This window comes from Gorilla gorilla, chromosome 9 (genome assembly GCF_029281585.2).
Source record: "Gorilla gorilla gorilla isolate KB3781 chromosome 9, NHGRI_mGorGor1-v2.1_pri, whole genome shotgun sequence".
Taxonomy (NCBI): domain Eukaryota; kingdom Metazoa; phylum Chordata; class Mammalia; order Primates; family Hominidae; genus Gorilla; species Gorilla gorilla.
The window spans coordinates 109,333,303-109,352,458 of record NC_073233.2 but is presented as its reverse complement, the minus strand read 5'-3'; the positions used below and the strand labels follow the sequence as shown (position 1 = coordinate 109,352,458).

The 19,156-nt window shown below is 39.5% G+C and overlaps 1 protein-coding gene across 2 annotated transcripts in view; it reads left to right on the top strand.

Moving 5' to 3' along the window:
* The window catches only part of TRPC6 (transient receptor potential cation channel subfamily C member 6), a 135,192-nt gene extending 129,906 nt beyond the window's left edge, over window positions 1-5,286 (top strand). For both annotated transcript variants that reach the window (XM_019035943.3, XM_063693480.1), the window contains exons 11-13: window positions 1,439-1,522; window positions 2,814-2,889; window positions 3,433-5,286. In XM_019035943.3, the coding sequence (XP_018891488.1) occupies window positions 1,439-1,522; window positions 2,814-2,889; window positions 3,433-3,584 (312 nt within the window). In that variant the 3' untranslated portion in view covers window positions 3,585-5,286. The remainder of the gene's footprint in view (window positions 1-1,438; window positions 1,523-2,813; window positions 2,890-3,432) is intronic.
* The last annotated feature ends 13,870 nt before the right edge of the window (window positions 5,287-19,156 follow it).

Below are 19,156 nucleotides of genomic sequence, written 5' to 3'. Positions count from 1 at the left end.
TTAATGAATAGATGGTAAATAAATCAGAGACATGATGGTTATGAGCCTGCCCTCACCTGCATGCTTTATCATAATGGGCTTAGTGGGAGCTTCACACTGGTCTTCACCTTTTATGATGTTCTTAAGGCATAAATCATAGTTTCAAAGCCAGGGTTCCCATTATATTATTTAAGATGTTATGCGGAAGTTTTTATGCATTTCACAAATTCATAAATTAGTGGGGCTTGAATGATAGAAGCTAGGTAGACCGCTTCCTTCATTGTCAGACAAGGTTATAGAAAGCTGAAGCATCTTGCCTCTGTTCCATGGCTAGCTTGTGGCAAAGCCAGATGGTATTTATCCTTCAGGTTCCCTTCAAGTGCTCGTTTTGGGAACCTAAACTGCCTCTCTTTGGTTAATTTGATGAATTATGTAATTTATCAGAGTGGTTTTAAAATTCAGTATAAGTAAAATTATATGGACACTAAAATTTTTAGAGTGAGTAAAAGAAAAAGGAAATAGATACATGAAAAATGATGCTATCTATTTTCAAATTTATATATTGTTTATTATTAATCTTATCAATCTTGCCATATTTTTCATAATTGAGCTGTTACCGTAACTCAGCTATACCATAATTGCTTATGTTCATTTATACACAGAGCCTAGCACAGCACCTTACATTTTGAGGACCCTCAATATATACTTGACTATATAGATGAATGTCTGAGTAGCTGTTTTAATTCAGTATGTGGCTATTTAAAGTATCAAAGCAAAGCACTGCAGTGAATGCAAGGATTTTAATTCAGAAAATGCATTAAAGAGGTTTTAAATCATCCTCTTAGCATGTTAATATGGTATGCTTTATTGCAGATTGCTTTAATTTTTTGTTATTTGCCTATTTGGGTAAATGTATTTTAATTTGAAAAGTGCTGCCCAAATGGGATAGTATACAGTACCTAAAATTCAAACATTAATTAGAGCTTTTTTTGCAACTGAATTCTGCTCCACCACAGTCTTACCCTGGTGTTTCTGCAGGATCCACATCAGACCCTGCTTCAGGTGTGGATGTCTTAGTTAATCAGGTGGCACTGTTGATCCCCCATCAATGGACTTCTGAGATCACCACCATTATTTCCTCAATTTGTTTGACTCTTTCTCTACCATGCATTTATCTGTGAGAAGGTTAACGCGTGATTCTCATGACAACGTGATTGGCAGCCACAAAGTCTAAGAGACTCCTCAGACAACCTCTAACAGCCATTAACAAACCGAACACACACACCTAAAATGTCACTGATTTGTCTTGGAAGACAGAATACTAAGCAAGATAAATGGCACTATACATATAGATAATTTGTGTATGTAAGACTATTAGTTCATTAGATAACTAATCTCACTACTTTATTTAAAAGAAAATTTAAGTAGGAATCCATTTCTAAATCTTTTCAAATTACAGGTTGGGCACAATAAACAACCAAGTATAAGGAGCTCAGAAGATTTCCATTTAAATAGTTTCAATAATCCTCCAAGACAATATCAGGTAAGCATGGATTTTTAAAGGAATAAAACTAGTTATTTGTAATATTTAGGTTCTTGAACTATGTGATTCTTTAAAGTATCAGGATATTTTTCTCAATATCAAATAATGCATTAATTCAACAAATACTTATTAATTACCATGTACCAGGCATTTTGTAAGTGACAGAGATATATAAGTTAAAAAAATAAAGTATTGGAATCACAGATCTGAAAGTCTCCATTAAAAAAGAGAGTGTTCATTGAAAAGGCAAACCTTACAAAAAACATAAAGAAGACAGTAAAATTCATGTCAGATTCCACCAGTGAGAAACAAAGACTGCTTGCTTTTGGTGAAAATTCTGCCAGCTGATTATATGCCTATATGTGCATAATTTTACATATATTTTAATATTATTATAAAATGCATATATAATACTATATAAATCAGTTAATACTTATATAATGAGTAATAGTTTTTAGCTTGTGATTTTCTCTCCACAAAATATATATTCCTATTAATTTCAGTGAATGTATCATATTCCTTCATACAAATATATAATTTACTAAAAATAATTCCTTATTGATGGACATTTAAAGTTTCATTTTTGTCTATTATATAACTAGTTCTATGAACATACTTGTTAATGTACTAAATCATATCTTTAGAATAGATTCTTGAAGGTAGAGTTTTACTATCTACCATTTAACCTTGGCTTAGGTGTAAAATTTTATTTAGTTCTATATCCATCAAGACTTTCTGAGCACCCACTAAGACTCCTTCTTTTTATGAAAAATATATAATAAAAGCAATGTTTGCATGATAGAAGCCCAGGTACTTGAAAAATATATTACATTGAAACTAGCATTCCTAAATTAATAGAAAGTTTAAAATAAAAATTGGTTCCATTTTTTGGTGGGTCAGACGTGGGGCTTAAATGAGCAGACATTAGCTTAATTTCCCATTTCCACGAGCAGTAGTGTACATGTTTTACCTACCCCACTGAAAGACTGTCTTACTCTAATACTTTTCAAATAAAATACAAGCAATGGACATAAAGGATTTCATACTTGCTCTAAACATTCTTTTCTAAGAACTCACTTTTGAGTCATTAGCCTAGGTGTTGTGAAAACTGCTTTAAAAAGGAAAGCAAAATGTAGAGATCGCCTGCATCCTGGCTGAATCATCTTAGTCCTTGACAGCCATCACTTCCAAAGGGCTCACTACAGGGAGGAAGACTCTGAAACTTGTTCCAAATGAGAGATTTGTCATGAACCTGAAACTGACATAGATTTCTCCTTTCTCTGTTTTCTAGAAAATAATGAAAAGGCTCATTAAAAGATATGTACTGCAGGCCCAGATAGATAAGGAGAGTGATGAAGTGAACGAAGGTGAGTTGAACGCAGAAGCAAATCAGCCCCTGAATGTGAGTCAGGACGGGGGCCTAACGCAGAGTGCCCGGAGAGCTGCAGAGATGCATACAGGGAGAGTGAACTTCAAGGGGAAAAGTAGAACAGGATCTCACCAACCACCATTCTGTTAAAGAGTGGGGAACAGGCTATGTCTCCACAGGTGGGGACAGGTGCCACTTGCTAGATAAAAAGCTCTCATTCTTATGGTGGACTTGGAGGGAGGAGGAAGTGGGTGGGAAAGGCAAGGAAGGGGCTGCTGCCTCAACCCCTGAATCATTCACCACCTTTTTGTTTTAACTTACTTTAGGAGGGCTTTTGTTATCATTCTGCTATAATCTCTTCATTCACAAAAACACTTAGCTAAGAAAACAAAAACCTGCTCAATTAGGAAGTTATTTCCTGTCAAAGGATTCAAAATAAAATTGTATGTGAAATTAGAGCTTATTTCCTCCTGTCCCACAGTCACTAGTTTTTCTGCATTGCGTATTTATAGTTGACTTCTTATCACTCTTGCTTTCAAAGGGGAACTGAAGGAAATTAAGCAGGACATCTCAAGTCTCCGCTATGAACTCCTTGAAGAAAAATCTCAGAATACAGAAGACCTAGCAGAACTTATTAGAGAACTTGGAGAGAAATTATCCATGGAACCAAATCAAGATGAAACCAATAGATAATGCGAAGACTTCCTTAGAAATTCATATTTATTTGTCCACTTGAAGCCATATTATTTTCTGATTTAATTTTCTTAAGTGCCAATGTGCCCACCTTTTAAACAAGAAAACGTTAAATAACTTGGGCCATCCTATCATCTGGAGCCCTAGTATCTAATTTTTTTGGTGATTAAACTCCATTGTTCAGGGTAAAGGCTGTAGATAATGAGGAAAATTATGCCCAGTTGTTTGGTGCTTGTTTTTTTTTTTTTTTTTTTTTGAGACGGAGTCTTGCTTTGTCGCCCAGGCTGGAGTGCAGTGGCGCGATCTCGGCTCACTGCAAGCTCCGCCACCCAGGTTCACCCCATTCTCCTGCCTCAGCCTCCCGAGTAGCTGGGACTACAGGCGCCCATTACCACGCCCGGCTAATTTTTTTGTATTTTTAGTAGAGACGGGGTTTCACCGTGTTAGCCAGGATTGGTGCTTGTTTTATAAACTGCTTTCTTGGATATAACTCTTGTGATGATGTCATTGCCATGTAGTGTCTGCCTGAAAATGGGTCCCAGCGGACAGGGGCTGACCCACGTTACTCCCCATGCGGTTTTTCCTCTGAAGTTTATTTCAGGTGCCTTCTTGCCTGCTCTGTGGATCCCCTGCTGGGGACTCCCAGCTCTGAAATTTGGGAAAAAGTAGCCCATGGGCCTTTAGAATGCTTTAATCCTTTCTTTAGAATGCTGTTTAAACACCATTTACCCTACTTATCCCTCAATGCGCATGATTGATACTGTTCATACAAAATGGGCTTACATCTATGTAAAATTTTCTGATTCATCTATTTGAAAACATTACACTTAACAATGAAAAAAGTTTTTCCTCCACTGAACCCTGGAAACATGGTCCAGTTTTGTGTGTGTAAATGTGTACACACATACATAAAGTACTTGCCCTATTTATTTTGTGGCTAATGTGGACACACAAAAGCTCTTTATGTTATAAATTTTTATTGTCACTACAAAATTACTGTCTAAATAAGTACCTTTTATTGGAGAAAAATCAAAACCCCAAACAAACACTGTGGTTGTTTGGTTCCATTATAGCACAATTTTGTGCCATTTCTGGGAGCATTTACAGATGAATCCCCACACTTAGCCATTGAATGTAAAGGGGAAAAAATGAGGTGAGAATTTGTAAATACTTATCTGTTATTTTCAATATGTTCTATCCTTCTACCCAAATATACAAAACAGGAATTTGCATTCATGTGCATTTACCAAGAGGTTGTTGTTGTTACTTACTGATCATGTGAAGTGGTGTCTTAAACAACTAAAAGAGATGAAGGTTCATATGTTTCCTCAAAGACCATTGGCATTCAGAGGATGCTGGACATTAACTGGAACTGCTACTTCCAATTCAATAACGGGAGATTTCAAATGCAAATCTTTAACTTCATCTTAAAGATGAAATGGTTGCAGAAAATCTGTTTAGCTCCAACTTTGGCTTAATTTAAATCAAAGAACATTTATGTAACCAGATCAGAAAATACAGCTGAAAATTTATATTCAGTGATTTTGTATTTGTGGATACTACTTATGGAAAAGTTACTTGGTGATACATAAAGATCGATTTTCAAATATTTTGTGACAGTATTTGAATTAGCAGTTGTAAAAAATCAACCTCATACTGAATGCACTATCAGCAAATTAAAATAATCTAACATCCACAAAAAGTGTGTGTTGTGCCATGCGAGAGATGGACCTTCATCCCAAGGATGCTCTATGACAGCACATGGTCTTGACTCCAGAAGACTCAAGAAAAGATATTCAGATTCCTCAGTGTCTTTTAAGTTGGATTGACTTGACAAGATATAAGTTTTGGGAAACTCAACAGGCATGACTGTGGGTTCCTCAGCAAAAGGCACTACCCTCCTGGTGGCTCTTACGGTTCAAATTAATGTCCTGAAGTCAGATTTTCATCAAAGTGCAACTGAATTGACATCTCTTCGAATTTCATCTTCCAACTTAGAATAATTGGCATTTCTTCTAAGTTGGAAGATGAAAAAGGAAATTAAACGTATTTTAAGAAAGCTTTTAAAATTCTGATAAGAGCTTAATTACAGGCACATCGCCAAAAGATGGTCATAAGCATGGGAAAAGTCTCAAGACCACTGGCTTTAAATCCTACCTTCACGTCGCAGTCGGCTTCATCTTTGAAACTAAGATGATAAGTTGAAACGTTTTTATCCCAGTTGCTCTCCTGTCCTATTTCTCCCCTCTGAGTGGATGCTTTCTGGAGGTTCATGCACCCATGAGTAGGATGAAGCAGCGCTGCTTTTCACTGTGACCACACAGCTGCTCCCCGAGGGCTGAGCCCTGCCCACTCTTCACCATCTCACCACAGATCGACCACCAAGGAACAGAAAAAAGTCCCTGTTTTTGTCCATCAATGCCTGGGTTTCCTCTCTGCTGCTCTTATTACTTGAAACTGAGAAATAGCACAAACTCAATATGATTTTATGAGGCATATCAAAGAAATTACCAGAATCTGCTGTCTGCTTAAAACTACCAGGGATTGAAAGGAGAAGAAAATGAGTGTTTGAACTCAAGGTACTTGCAACCAAATGGGGTAATGGGCCTTAATACAAGTATGAGAAATGTTAAATATTTTCTATGAATTATCAAATTTAATCTAACTTAATGCTTACAATGACTGTGTGAGGTAAATTCTATCACTATTCTCACTTTGGAAAGGAGACAACTGAAGGAGTTAGTTAGAGGCTAGGTGACTTACACATGAAGTGTCAAAGCCAGAAATGAACACTATGCCTGCCTCACAGTTATTGTAGGTCTTGATGAGGCATATGGAAGAGTGGTCGTCTCATTGCGTAGCTTATATTTAAGTTTCTAGGTGAGGAAGAATACATGGTACCTGAACACCCTAGCTCCCATTATATGTCCAGTCTAGGGAAAAATGAGCATTAGGCAAAGAAGGCTATGGGTTAAGAGAGGATTTGGTTTCAAAAGGATTGTAGATACTGGGGAGGAGAAGTATCTCTTTCTCACTCATCCTATGTTCATGGCTGAGGCCTCTATAACCAAAGACAGGTTAACAAAAGAAAAGTGTACAAATTTATTTACTGTGTTTTATGTAACACGTGAGCCTTCAGAAAGACTCAAACACTTAAACTTATGTATTTTTATGTTAAGTATGACAAAGAGTGGAATTGAACAAGGGGGTATTATGTAATGGTACTGAAGTGGTGAGAACTTAGCAAGGCCTATTCAGATTCTTCTCTTACTATCTGGTTCTATAACAAGAGTCTTTTATTCTTTTAATCACTCATGGTCTATCTCCAACATTCCCTTTAAGGGTCTGAGTAAAGTTGAGAATCTTTGAAAAAACACTGATGTGATTAAATATAGTGTACAGAAATCTATTTACAGTCAATAAGCCAATAAGGCCTGGGGCTTTAAGAGATGTGAAGCCTGTGTGTGTGTGTGTCCTCTCTGTGACCCCGTGTCTTCAGAGATAAGGAGGTTCCTGTCCTCCACGTATAGGAAGGACACTTCTGGAATGAGGGTCTCATGACCTGCTTCAGTGGAAGATCAGAAAATTCTTTCTAGGGAAAGAATTTCTCACCTGCTTCAGGAGAGAAGGGTGAAGGGAAGGTGAGAATAACCTTCCTGCTTCTGCTGTTTCTTGAATTCCTTCAGCTCAAAATATTCAATATGCTGGGGTGCCATATTTTCAAGTAGCATGTCCTGAACCCTGTGATAGTTATAAAAAAGAATAAAAGATTGAGATGTATATTTCTTGGCAGGGACAGTATGAGCAAAACCAAGAGCTGGCCATGAGTGTCGGACACTTAGGGAGTTCTTCGGAGAGCAATAGTAAATTCAATGGCTGTGAGTCAGTGAGGAGAATGGATTGACTCAGGAGCAAATGGTTTCACTTTATTTGGATAGTCTATCCCACCCTTCCAGGACTGTTTCAGTATGAAAGAATTTTATTGCCATGTGAAGAGTGAAAACAAACTGAATTTTCAATTAAAATGGAGAGACTATATGTCAGTATTTGCCTGCCAGCCAGTCCCCTAATGAAATCACTGTCAGGATCGATTACCAGCTTCAGACCAAGGAAGAGCCCCAGACACAGATGATGTTTCTCCAGGTGGCACGTTCTAAGCATGCCCCACATCAGTTCTGATTTGAACACATAAATATCATCTCCCTCTTGGCTCCGAAACCCTCCTTCATCACTGTGTGCCAAGCAAGGTTTGTGAGCATCATGCCAGTCATCTTGGCAGCTCTGGTGAATGGTGCTGAATATGAATTCCTACACTTCAGAGTCTCTACCCTTTGATATAGACAGCACATGTTTCCAAGTTAATCCAAGGTTGTGCAGGAGTGCAGCCCAGAACCCTAAAATGGATGGAAACTGAAACTTCAGCTGTTATCTGTTGTTATACAAGACATGGACTGCTAGTCCAAGTCTTTACTTCCATATGTGGCTAGCTGAGGTGAGCGACACAGCAGAGACTCTCTAAAAGACCTGGTAATTAAAGTAAATTCATTTTTCTTTTCATGAATCTTGGAATGATTGCTTGAATTTTCTTCCTTACTCTGTATTCATAACTACAGCTATAAAAGTTTCCAGAAGCACTTTTCAAAAACACTTTCCTGGGATGGATTTAATGATAAGACCTATCAAAAATATTTCATTTTAAGTTAGAGATTTTTGTATAGCTGAGTAAATAGCTAGAGACACTGACCAACTGTATGATCATTTTTTTTTGTTTTTAATATTAGTGCCATTTGGTGGATAATCAATTTATCCGATATAAGTGGATCATAGAAATAGTGGCTCATATTTTTCAAAATCTCATGAAAATTACATATCAAAAGGCACCTTATTCAATGGTAAAGGTAATTATATCTACTAAGGAGATCATATATTCATAACGACTGTAACACTTCCTAAGTAAGTATAATGTTACCTGGAACACTGAAGAAAAAACAGGAGAAAGATTGGTATTCTAGTCTATTTGCACTGCTAAAATAAAATACCATATTGGGTAGCTTATAAACAGCACAAATTTATTTCTCACTCTTCTGCAGGCTGAGAAATACAAGATCAAGGTGCTGGCAGATTCAGTGTCTGGTGAGGGCCCACTTTCTGGTTTTTGATAGTGTCCACTTGCTGTGTCTCCCATGAAGGAAGAGGCAAGTGAGGCCTCTAGGGCCTCTTTCATAAGGGCACTAATCCCATTCATGAGAGCTCTGGCCCCATGACATAATCACCTTCCAAAGGCCCCATCTTCAAATGCCCTCACATTGGGGGTTAGGATTTCCACATGTAAACTCGGAGAGGACACGAGTATTCAGATCATAACAACTGGTTTGTATAGAATCAAATGAATTTTTAACCTTTCTTCTTTTTCTAATGTCCACCCTGGAAGTCACAAGGCTTTCATCATTGCACACTGATAAACTGATGGAGTAGTGTATCAAAAGTTGACAGAGAGCTATATCTTCTGGCAAATGCATAGAAAGCACACTTTTTTTTCCTAAATAATAAAAGAAAACCTTGATGCTGACATTCAGGAAGTGAGTCTGGAATTTCACGTCCCTGCATTTTTGTCCTAATTATTGTCTATGAAAAGATACTGTTATACCACCATAGGAACAATTTTTTCAAAATAAAGTAAGTTTACTTATTATCATGTCTCAGGCTAAAAGAACTGTGGCAATGCTCTGCGTTTGCTTTAACCTTTTTAGTAGTCTGTGATTCAGCCGTGTGACATTTACCCTTCACTCTTCTTCAGAAAATGGACTTTCACCAGAATGATTGGAAAAGGTCAAATTGTAAAGTGTCTTCTTATATTCTGGAAAATGTTAACATGTCCTGTTGTTGCTACTGTTTGTTAACATTGAGAAAAATGTATACATACACACACACACACACACACACATATATATATAAAGTCTGCCATGATATACAATCAATAGCCAAAGAACACATATATATATGTAATTGTATATATGCTCAAAGACATTTTTCAAAACACAGCTATCTATAATTCTATCAAAAATTATAAATATGGATCTTTTTCTTTTCCCACATATCCTTTTACATTTTTTTCTTCATTTCAATGATTTTACTCTCTTTCTAGTCTCTCTGTATTATTTATCTCTTTGAATTCTTTTCATCCCAATGGTTCAGAGTATAGCATCTGCAGCCAGAAGTATTGGGTAATCCCAGCTCTGACAATAGCTGTATACTCTTCACCAAGTTTCTTAACCTCTTTGGACCTCATTATCCCAATTCTACAGGTGAAAAACAAAACACTAATATCTCCTACATTGAGTTTTTGTGAGGGTTAAATGAGTTAATACATTTTAGCCTGATAATAAGCATTCAGTTAATACTAGCAATTATAGAGAAAGCATGTGGCTCCAAAATTTCTTTTTCCACTCCGTCTTAAACAACTCTCACTTAAACCTCACAAATCTATTGAAATTTAGGTTCTAACTCATGTTTCTCTGATCACTTGGTACATCATGTCTAGGGCATTGTGCTAAGAAGGATTCTGAGGCCCAGTCAGAATTGGTAGGAAAGAATGACATAGAGACATTGAATAATGCTTGCCATGGACATGGGAAGTTGGACCTCATGCCACATATTTGCCATTTTTGAAAAAGATGAGTCACATTTGAACAATATGTGGGAAAAATTCAAAGCATTTTTATTACTTTTGAGCATGATATTGGTATCATTTTATAACAGTATCATTCATAAGATGGCTTAGGGCAACTCCCATATTAGGTCCAGCTCACAAAACTTTTATTTGAAACCTATGAAATTCATTGCAGTGTTCTGGGTGCTATTGCCAGTAGCAGTACTAGAAACAGAATACAAGTAGTCTATTTATAAGCAAAAGACCTAATTAATACAAGCTACTTCCATGAGGCCCATCTTAATTTATTCATCCTAGATAGCTATACAGCCCTTGAGAATGAAACTTGTACTAATTTGTTTTGGGTTAATTTACCTGCCACAGCTTGTGGCTTCATCTCATTTTTTAGAGGGCATACCAAATCTATGTAAGAAAACCTTGACATTGTCCAGTCATTGGGTGGCTCCTGAGTGATTTGCATCTCCCTCTTGCAAGGTGATGACTTTTGACTCATTCACTCATACTTTTGTTTAATAAGAAAGCTATCTTTTGGCTGAAGTAGAAGTAAACAATAAATGAATCACATGCCAGCTTTTTCTGCTATTCCATTTACAGGTCTAGCCTATCAGGCTGCTTCAGAGCCATGATACAGTTGTCTTTCATGACCTACTAATAGGATATAATTAACCCATAGCTTGTGTCATTAGTTCATTTGACATTTAGCCTCACTAAGAAGCAGGACACAAAGAGCCTGTCTCAGTTTGATCACTTCTGCCTGATGCTGTCCACTCTGAGACCTAATTACTTTTTCTTGCAAATCCCCAAAACATTTAGGTTTGAACTTAGGGTAGGTGTTTCTCTCCTAAACCAATGACATCTCACTAATGATTTAAGAGCCCAGGGAGGGTTTATAAAGAAAACCTGTGTGAGGAACAGTTACGGCCCCTTATAGCCTTTGAATTGCTATCAATCAGGACAAGCCAGAAGTCCTCCAATATTGTGGTTGGTAAAAGGCATTTAATATGTCACAGGATCAGCAGTTATTTTTTAAAATAAACTTTTTCCAATAAGAAGTCTGGCCTGAGGCTGACATTATGAGGACATAACTTTTCCAGCAATTCATTTATTCTTAGTATTATAATCTAGACATTAATTGTAACCTATCTGCTGCTGACTGCATCCAGTGAGATAATCTAAATCATTCCCAATTCCTTCCTCTTGAAGCAGGCACCAGGCCTGTTAGCCTTCTAGTATTTTCCAGTATTTCATGAGAATTGCAAAAATATCCATAAGAAATGCATTATCAGAAAATCAAAATAATGCAGTACTCCATGTGTCTTGACTTGTGCTTTGCAAGAGAAGTATCTAATGCCATTTTCATTCCAATGACTTTTATGCATCTCCATGCTTGGAAGGGCTCCTGGGACTTTGTGGCTGCCCAGCAACATGTGATTTATTCAATCTGTAAACCAAAAATAAATTCTAAGCTCCACCCAGCCATCTGAATGGGCCCCTCCTCTCAGCCAAGGACATTCCAAAGTTATCCTGAAAAACTCATTAAGGCCATGATGGGAAGGAGGAGCTAGACATGCTTTATTACCCTCCTCTCTTTTGGAATTACTGGTAGAACAGACTCTTTAAGTCTGATAAGAAATATTCACAATCGATTCTCTCTGAATCCTGCTACCTGGAGGCTTCATCTACATAAAACCTTGGTTTCCACAACCTCTTATAACCCAGACATTCCTTTCTATTGATAATAACCAACTGTCAATCAGAAAAATGTTTAAATCTACTGATGACCTGGAAGCTCCTGATTCGAGTTGTCCTGCCTTTCCGAACAGAACCAATATACATCTTACATGTATTGATTGATGTCTCATATGTCCCTAAAATTGGCAAAACCAAGCTGTGTCCTGACTGTTAGCGGTGGTAAATCCTTAGGAATCTGCAGTAACCTCAATTCTTGCTACTTCAGAAGAAAGAATTCAACCAAGGGGGCATAAAGCAGAGTGAGAGACCAAAGCAAGTTTTAGAGCAGGAGTGAAAGCTTATCAAAAAGCTTTAGCGCAGAAATGAAAGGAAGTAAAGTACACTTACTTGGAAGAGGGCCAAGTGGGCGACTTGAGAGATCAAGGGCACAATTCCGCCTTCCAACTCATTGGCATGCTTACAGGATCTTGTGTTATTTCTGCCCTGATTCTTCCCTTGGGGTGGGCTGTCCACATGCACAGCAGCCTGCTAGCACTTGGGAGGGGACACATGCGCAGTGTGTTTACTGGAGGTGTATGCATGCTCACTTGAGGCGTTCTTCCCTTACCAGTCAAATGTCCCTAGAAGGTGAGACACCAGTTAAATTCCGTGATGTTTTTGCCTCTTAATGTGCATGCTTGAGCCCATTCCCCCAGCTCCTGAGATCTTGTCAGGAAGCTGCTGATTACCAGTTTCAGGTGTTTCTGTTTATAGGAAGACTGCCTTTCCCTGGTGCTGGCTGCAACCAATTATTTTAGAGACAGTTTAATAACTGCCCATCACCTGATGGTTGCCTGACATTCCTGGTTGAGGGGGACCTTCACCTGCCCTGCTCATGTCTGTGTGACTACCTGCTGTAACATAACCACCTTGGGCACATGTGGTCAGGACCTCCTGAGACTGTGTCATGGGCATGTCCTCAACCTTAGTAAAATAAACTTTCTAAATTGATTGAGACTGGTTCACAGTCATTTCACAAATAATTTTGGGATCACAAATCATTTCACTTAAAATTCAAATAATAACTAAAACAGTTTATGCTCTCAAAGAGTTCTGAGCCAGACATACAGCCTATTAAATGCTGTGAAAGCCCCCAGGAGAAGCATCTAGGTATGTATTTGGAAGGGGGTGGGTGGGCTGGAATTTCAGATCAAAGATGCTTCTGTTTGGAAGTAGCATACATTTTGGGGAAGCCTGCACTGAGACTGAAGCATTGTTACTTCCATTCCTTGGGACAACGATGTCAGAAGGAGACCCTAGAACAAGATTCACGTGCAATCAGTTCATGAAGAAATGCTCCCAAGAAAAAACTGAAAGTGGTAGGGAAGGCAGGACAAGGAAGGAGAAAACCAAGCAATTGTGCAATTCAGGCAAAATCCTGCTAAGGGTAACTTCAAACAGATCCTGCACAGGAATTCTCTGAGCTGGACTTTCATTTTCCATTTTCTATCAGTCATTGGCTAAGGGCTGCCTCAGGAGGACGTAAACTCTCGGGCACTTTCAGCAAAGGCTCCAGTAGCCCAAGTGTAGGCGTCCAGAGAAAGCAGCAGGTGCAGGTATTTAGAAGCAAAACCACACAGTCTTCATGGACGGACACACTGAAAAGGGATCTTGGAGGAATGCTAACAGCATCCACTCCACACCCAATGCACAGCACCAGGAACAGTATTCCTTGTAGTCACAGATTGCATCAGAATTCTAAAACGTTGTTTGGTGGCAAATTTTTTGGTACTTTGTAATTTTGGAATTTTCTTTTGGAACTTTGAGATTTTGAGAAATTGTGTGTGTGTGTGTGTGTGTGTGTGTGTGTGTGTGTGTGTGTTTTGAGTCTGTAGAGGAAATGCATTGTATCCTCTTGAAATCAAGGAATGTTTGGGTTACATGGGGTTAAACCAGGTGACATCTTTGTCCGCTGGGGACATGGCTGTTTTTATAGGTGGCTGCTGACTCCATTAAACTAAATTACATCATTTGGTTACAGAGATATCCCAGGCCCACCTCCCCATCTTATGAGGCAGCTAGGCCCTTCAAATTGCCCACTAGTTGTCCTTCCTTTAAGTGAAGATATAACATGCTTCTTTGAAATGAAATTTTAATGAGGGTTATACATGAAACAGTTATTAATATTAACCTGACAGAATTTATCAGGACCTCTAAAGAATGAGACCCAGAATCGATAACTTTCAATGAGGGTCTAAGAAAATATCCAGAATATGGGGTCATTTTGTTAGGCTGTGTTGTAACTGAGAATACCATAGCAGTATCCTTGGCCTGAGGGGCAGCAGGAATGTATTAGATAGCTATGGGAAATGTAAGGGCCAAGGGCAGCCTCGAGAATAGGCAGCCAGCAGCACGAATGACTAATTTTCCCTTAGGTGGCCTTGTTCACAGTACTCACACTCCTACTGCCACAAAAAAATGACCCTGCACAAACTTTAGAGACTCATAACCCAAGGAATTAGTTCACAGTCACTTTCAGGCATTCTAGTGCATATTGGGTAATCAAAAATATTTACTGAATGAATACATTTGTTGAATGAATCCTTTGTTTGGTGCAACTTGCAACCCCAGAGGGGCTGGTAGCCACAGCCTGGAAGAGAAAAGGTGGAATAGGCCTTAGGTAGAGAAAAACTCCCAAGGGACCATTTCAAGACTTTCTGGCTGAATGTTGTGACATAGATGTCTCAGTAGCCTTCTCCAGGCTTAGTCAGCTTTGAGACTTAGTGCGGGACATGATCTCCAGTGACAGGGGAGCTATCTCTGGCTGGCTGGCACAGGGATCTCCTTACAGACTGCCAGAAAGAACACACCAACCTGGCTTGACTTGGGTTCTCTTTGTTTCCTGTACAGCTGACTGCTGGCCAAAACACACAGTATTCCAGATTGAGAGGTCACACTGACACAGTTCAGGCAGGCTGGTGACAAGGCCTCTGAAGAAGTAGGCGGGAAGCACCCACCCCCTGCCACTGCTGCTGATGTCATGTGGCAAAGTGGTTCAAGGAAATGGACACAGCTCCAGAGTCATAGCTGGAGCAGAACCTACCAGCTGCCACTTATCACCTCCCAGGTGAACTTGGGCAAATCTTGAGCCTTTCTGAGACCCACTGTCCTCAGCTGTTTAAGAATAACCTATTTGATGAGATTGAGTGATGCTTAAACAAGAAAATGTATATGAAGTGCTTTTTCTTTGAGGGTCTTAAAATTGAGCATCCCTGTCAGGAACTGGGCTAATACCTTGCCTTATACATCTGCATCAGGTCTGCCCTAGAGGCCCAACTCAATTTTGAGATGAGATTTGTGCTGTAAAATAATCCCAGGACAAGACTTCGGATATGCATCTGGGCTAATAAAGACAAAGCTGAGACATGAACAGACCAGTCTTGGGGAGATGGGGGGCAGGCAGATAGCAGACCAGTCTTGGGGAAATGGGGGGCAGATGGATAGCAGAGTGGGAAATAGGGAGCTCTGGCCCAAAGCCACGACAAGACAAACACACCTGTTCTTGTCTATAACTCTTGGTTAATCTAGGTGCTAAATTTTGCCTCCAAACTTCACACTGGTCTTTTCTTCTACATGTGGCTGCTGTCCCTGGTGGGGACACGGCTTCAACTGGGCTTTATTTTCTGACACTTCCGTGTCTTGATGGTAGGGGCTTAGTCATTGGTGCCCTAGTCTTATGCCTATTCCTCAAAGTCGGCTGCGTTACGATCCCGTAAACTGCCAGGGGTCTATTGCTGAATCTTAAACACTCCTTAAGCATTCCTAGTCCCCACTGGACTAGAGCCCCTTCCTTGATACTTCTGTGAGAGCCCCATGTGCTCAGGACTGAAGACTTCCTGGAGCATGTGTGCCCCATCAGAGATATGGTGCTGAGAATTGCAAGTCCAAGATTCATTTGTTGAAAAACAAATACGCTCTGAGTGCCTAACATGTGCAGCAGCTGTTCTGAGTGATGAAGACAACAGGGAAAACTTCTGCCTCTCCATGGAATTTGTATTCAGGAAGGCAAAAACAGACTATAAGCAAAATAATTAGAGGTAAAGTAGTTGTGGTTTTAAATCGGGTGGTCAGGAAAGGCCACCCGAGAAAAGATCTAAAGGAGCTAGAGGAGGGAACAAGCAGATATGTAGGAAGAACATTCTAGGCTGGGTGAACCTGAGTACAAAGACTCGGATGCATGAGCATGTCTTGGGGGGGTTGTGGAACAGCGAGGAGGAGAGGGGCGTTGGAGGGAGGGAGGGGGACAGCCGGAGGAGATGAGGTCAGAGAGGCCACAAGAAGGGCCAGAGCATGGACGGCCGTGAGAGCCACAGGGAGACTGTGGCTTTTACACTGAGTGGAAAAGGAAGACCGAGCAGGATTTTGAAGACAGCGAAAGCAGCACTGTTCTCTGGCTGGCTGTCTGCGGGGCCTGTTCCTACCCTCACTTCTAGAGCTGAGACCTTCCTTTCTTCATCTTACTTTGCCATCATCTCCTGAACAGCAGTTTCTTGTGATATTGGGAGCATCAGAACCGGCTGGGTCGGGTCAAAACCCACATTGTGACATGCCGTGCAGACTTTGACAAATGGCCAGAGCTGAACTGGAACACACTATCCAGTTGACACTATCTCCAACACCAGCCTACCCTCCCCACAAGCCTTCCTCCTTCCTGCAAGCTTGTAGCTGAATCTCTCGCCTCCTCCTTTCTCCCACTCTTTCCCCATAATTTCCTTCACGTGGGCTCTTTTGCCCCTAGAAAAACTGATGCTAACCTCAGGGTTTTCTAAATACCTATTAGAAGCCAGTGTTGACAGTGTACCAGGCGACCTGGTGTTTCCCTGGAAGCTTCCACTCCTTCATCCTCCCACCTATTTATGTAAAGAAACGGCAATAAAATTAGCATAGGGCTTGCCTCAGGAAATTATAGGCCCAAATGAACACTGATTTCAAAAAGGAGTTTCTAAAATCTCTTCATTTTTCTTTTCGAAATTGACTAACCTGAGCCGGCGTTTCAGCGCAAACCAACTGTGGTTTGTGACCGAATCAAGCCACAGCCAGTTTAAGCCATAGTGCCCACTTCACTCTCTAGCACTACTCTGTGGTGGAGAAGCGGTGATGCGTGAAGTTTTTTTTTTTTTTTAACTTTTATTAAGTTCAAGGGTACATGTGTTGGTTTGTTACATAGGTAAAGTTGGGTCGTGGAGGTTGTTGTATGGATTATTTCATCACCCAGGTATTAAGCCTAGTATCCATTAATTATTTTTACTGACCCTCTCCCTCCTCCCACCCTCCACCCTCAAATCGGCTCCCCTCTATATGTCCCTGTGTTCCATCATTTAGCTCCCACTTATAAGTGAGAACATGCGGTATTTGGTGTGTTGTTTTCTGCATTAGTTTGCTAAGGATAATGGCTTCCAGCTCCATCTATGTCCCTGCAAAAGACATTCTCTCATTCTTTTTTATGGCTGCACAGTATTCCATGGTGTATATGTACCACATTTTCTTTATCCAGTCTATCATTGACTGGCATTTGGGTTGATTCTATGTCTTTGCTATTGTGAATACAGCTGCAATGAACATATGTGTGCATGTGTCTTTATAACAGAAAAATTTATATTCCTTTGGGTATATATCCAATAATGGGATTGCTGGGTCAAATGGTTTTTCTGTCTTTAGGTCTTTGATAAATGGCCACATTGTCTTCCACAATGGTCGAACTAATTTATACTCCCACCAACAGAAGGTAAGTGTTCCTTTTTCTCCACAACCTCACCAGCATCTGTTATTTTTTTGACTTTTTAATAATTAGCCATTCTGACTGGTGTGAGATGGCATCTCATTGTGGTTTTGATTTGCATTTCCCTATTAATCAGTAACATTGAGCTTTTTTTCATATGTTTGTTGGCCACATGCATGTCTTCCTTTGAGAGGGGTCCTGTTTATGTCCTTTGCCCATGTTTTAGTGGGGTTGTTTTTTTTCTTGTAAATTTAAGTTCCTTATAAATGCTGGATATTAGACCTTTGTCAGATGCACAGTTTGCAAAAGTTTTCTCCCATTCTGTAGGTTGTCTGTTTACTCTGTTGATAGTTTATTTTGCTGTGCTGAAGTGCTTTAGTTTAATTAGATCCCATTTATCAATTTTTGCTTTCGTTGCAATTGCTTTTGGCATGTTCATCATGAAATCTTTGCCCATGCCTACACCCAGAATGGTATTGCCTAGGTTGTCTTCCTGGGTTTTTTATAGTTTTGGGTTTTACATTTAAGTCTTTAATGCATCTTGAATTGATTTTCATGTATGGTGTAAGGAAGGGGTCCAGTTTCAGGCTTATGCATATGGCTAGCCAGTTGGCCGTCTCCAAGGCAAGGAGCAGCCAGCAGGGAGCAGCTTGTGCTCCAGCTCTGAAGCAGCCTGCCAGGAGGCCTGGAGCACTGTGACACAGACTGGTTTTATGAGTAACTGGTAGCCTCTAATAACCCTGCTCATAACTATGGCATTGGAGATGGGGCCCTGAAGACCATTCATAGAGCCAATGCAGTTATGGCCTTGACTTGCACATGGGCCATACACAAGTCATTCCTTCATGTCATCTCCCCCAGCAGTGAGTGAGATGCTGCAATATTTGAGTTTTGCAAATAAATATATTCAAATATAACATAAATATATCTAAAAATAGATTTTTAATAACATTATTTTTAATTTTTACTATGTAAAAGTCCTAATTCTTGTAGAAGATTTAGTAATATTAATCAATGATAACTGTCATCTATTAAACAGACATAAATGGCAGATTCTGTGCTAGGTCTTCAATCTACTTCATCTCATTGAATATGACAACCCTATGTGTAGATACTGTTCTATCAGAGATGAGAACATTCAAGTTCAGTCAGATCAAATAACTGGCTCAAAGTTAGATAGCTAATATGTGGTAGAATCAAGATTTAAGTAAGATCTTTTTGGAAATAACAGTAAAGTGCAAGAAGTAGGTATTGGAGTTAAAATGCCTTAATTCGCCTGGCTGTGTTTGACTTTTGTGGATGGAGGATGATTTACACACATTTAATGGTGTTGCATAGGTATGTTATAGCATGCAAAAATGGAAGGATTTATTTCCCACTCTGAGAAGAAAAACAACTCACTCCATACACTATCACAGCTCACTAGGAAAGCCAGTCACTCAGAGGAGCTGC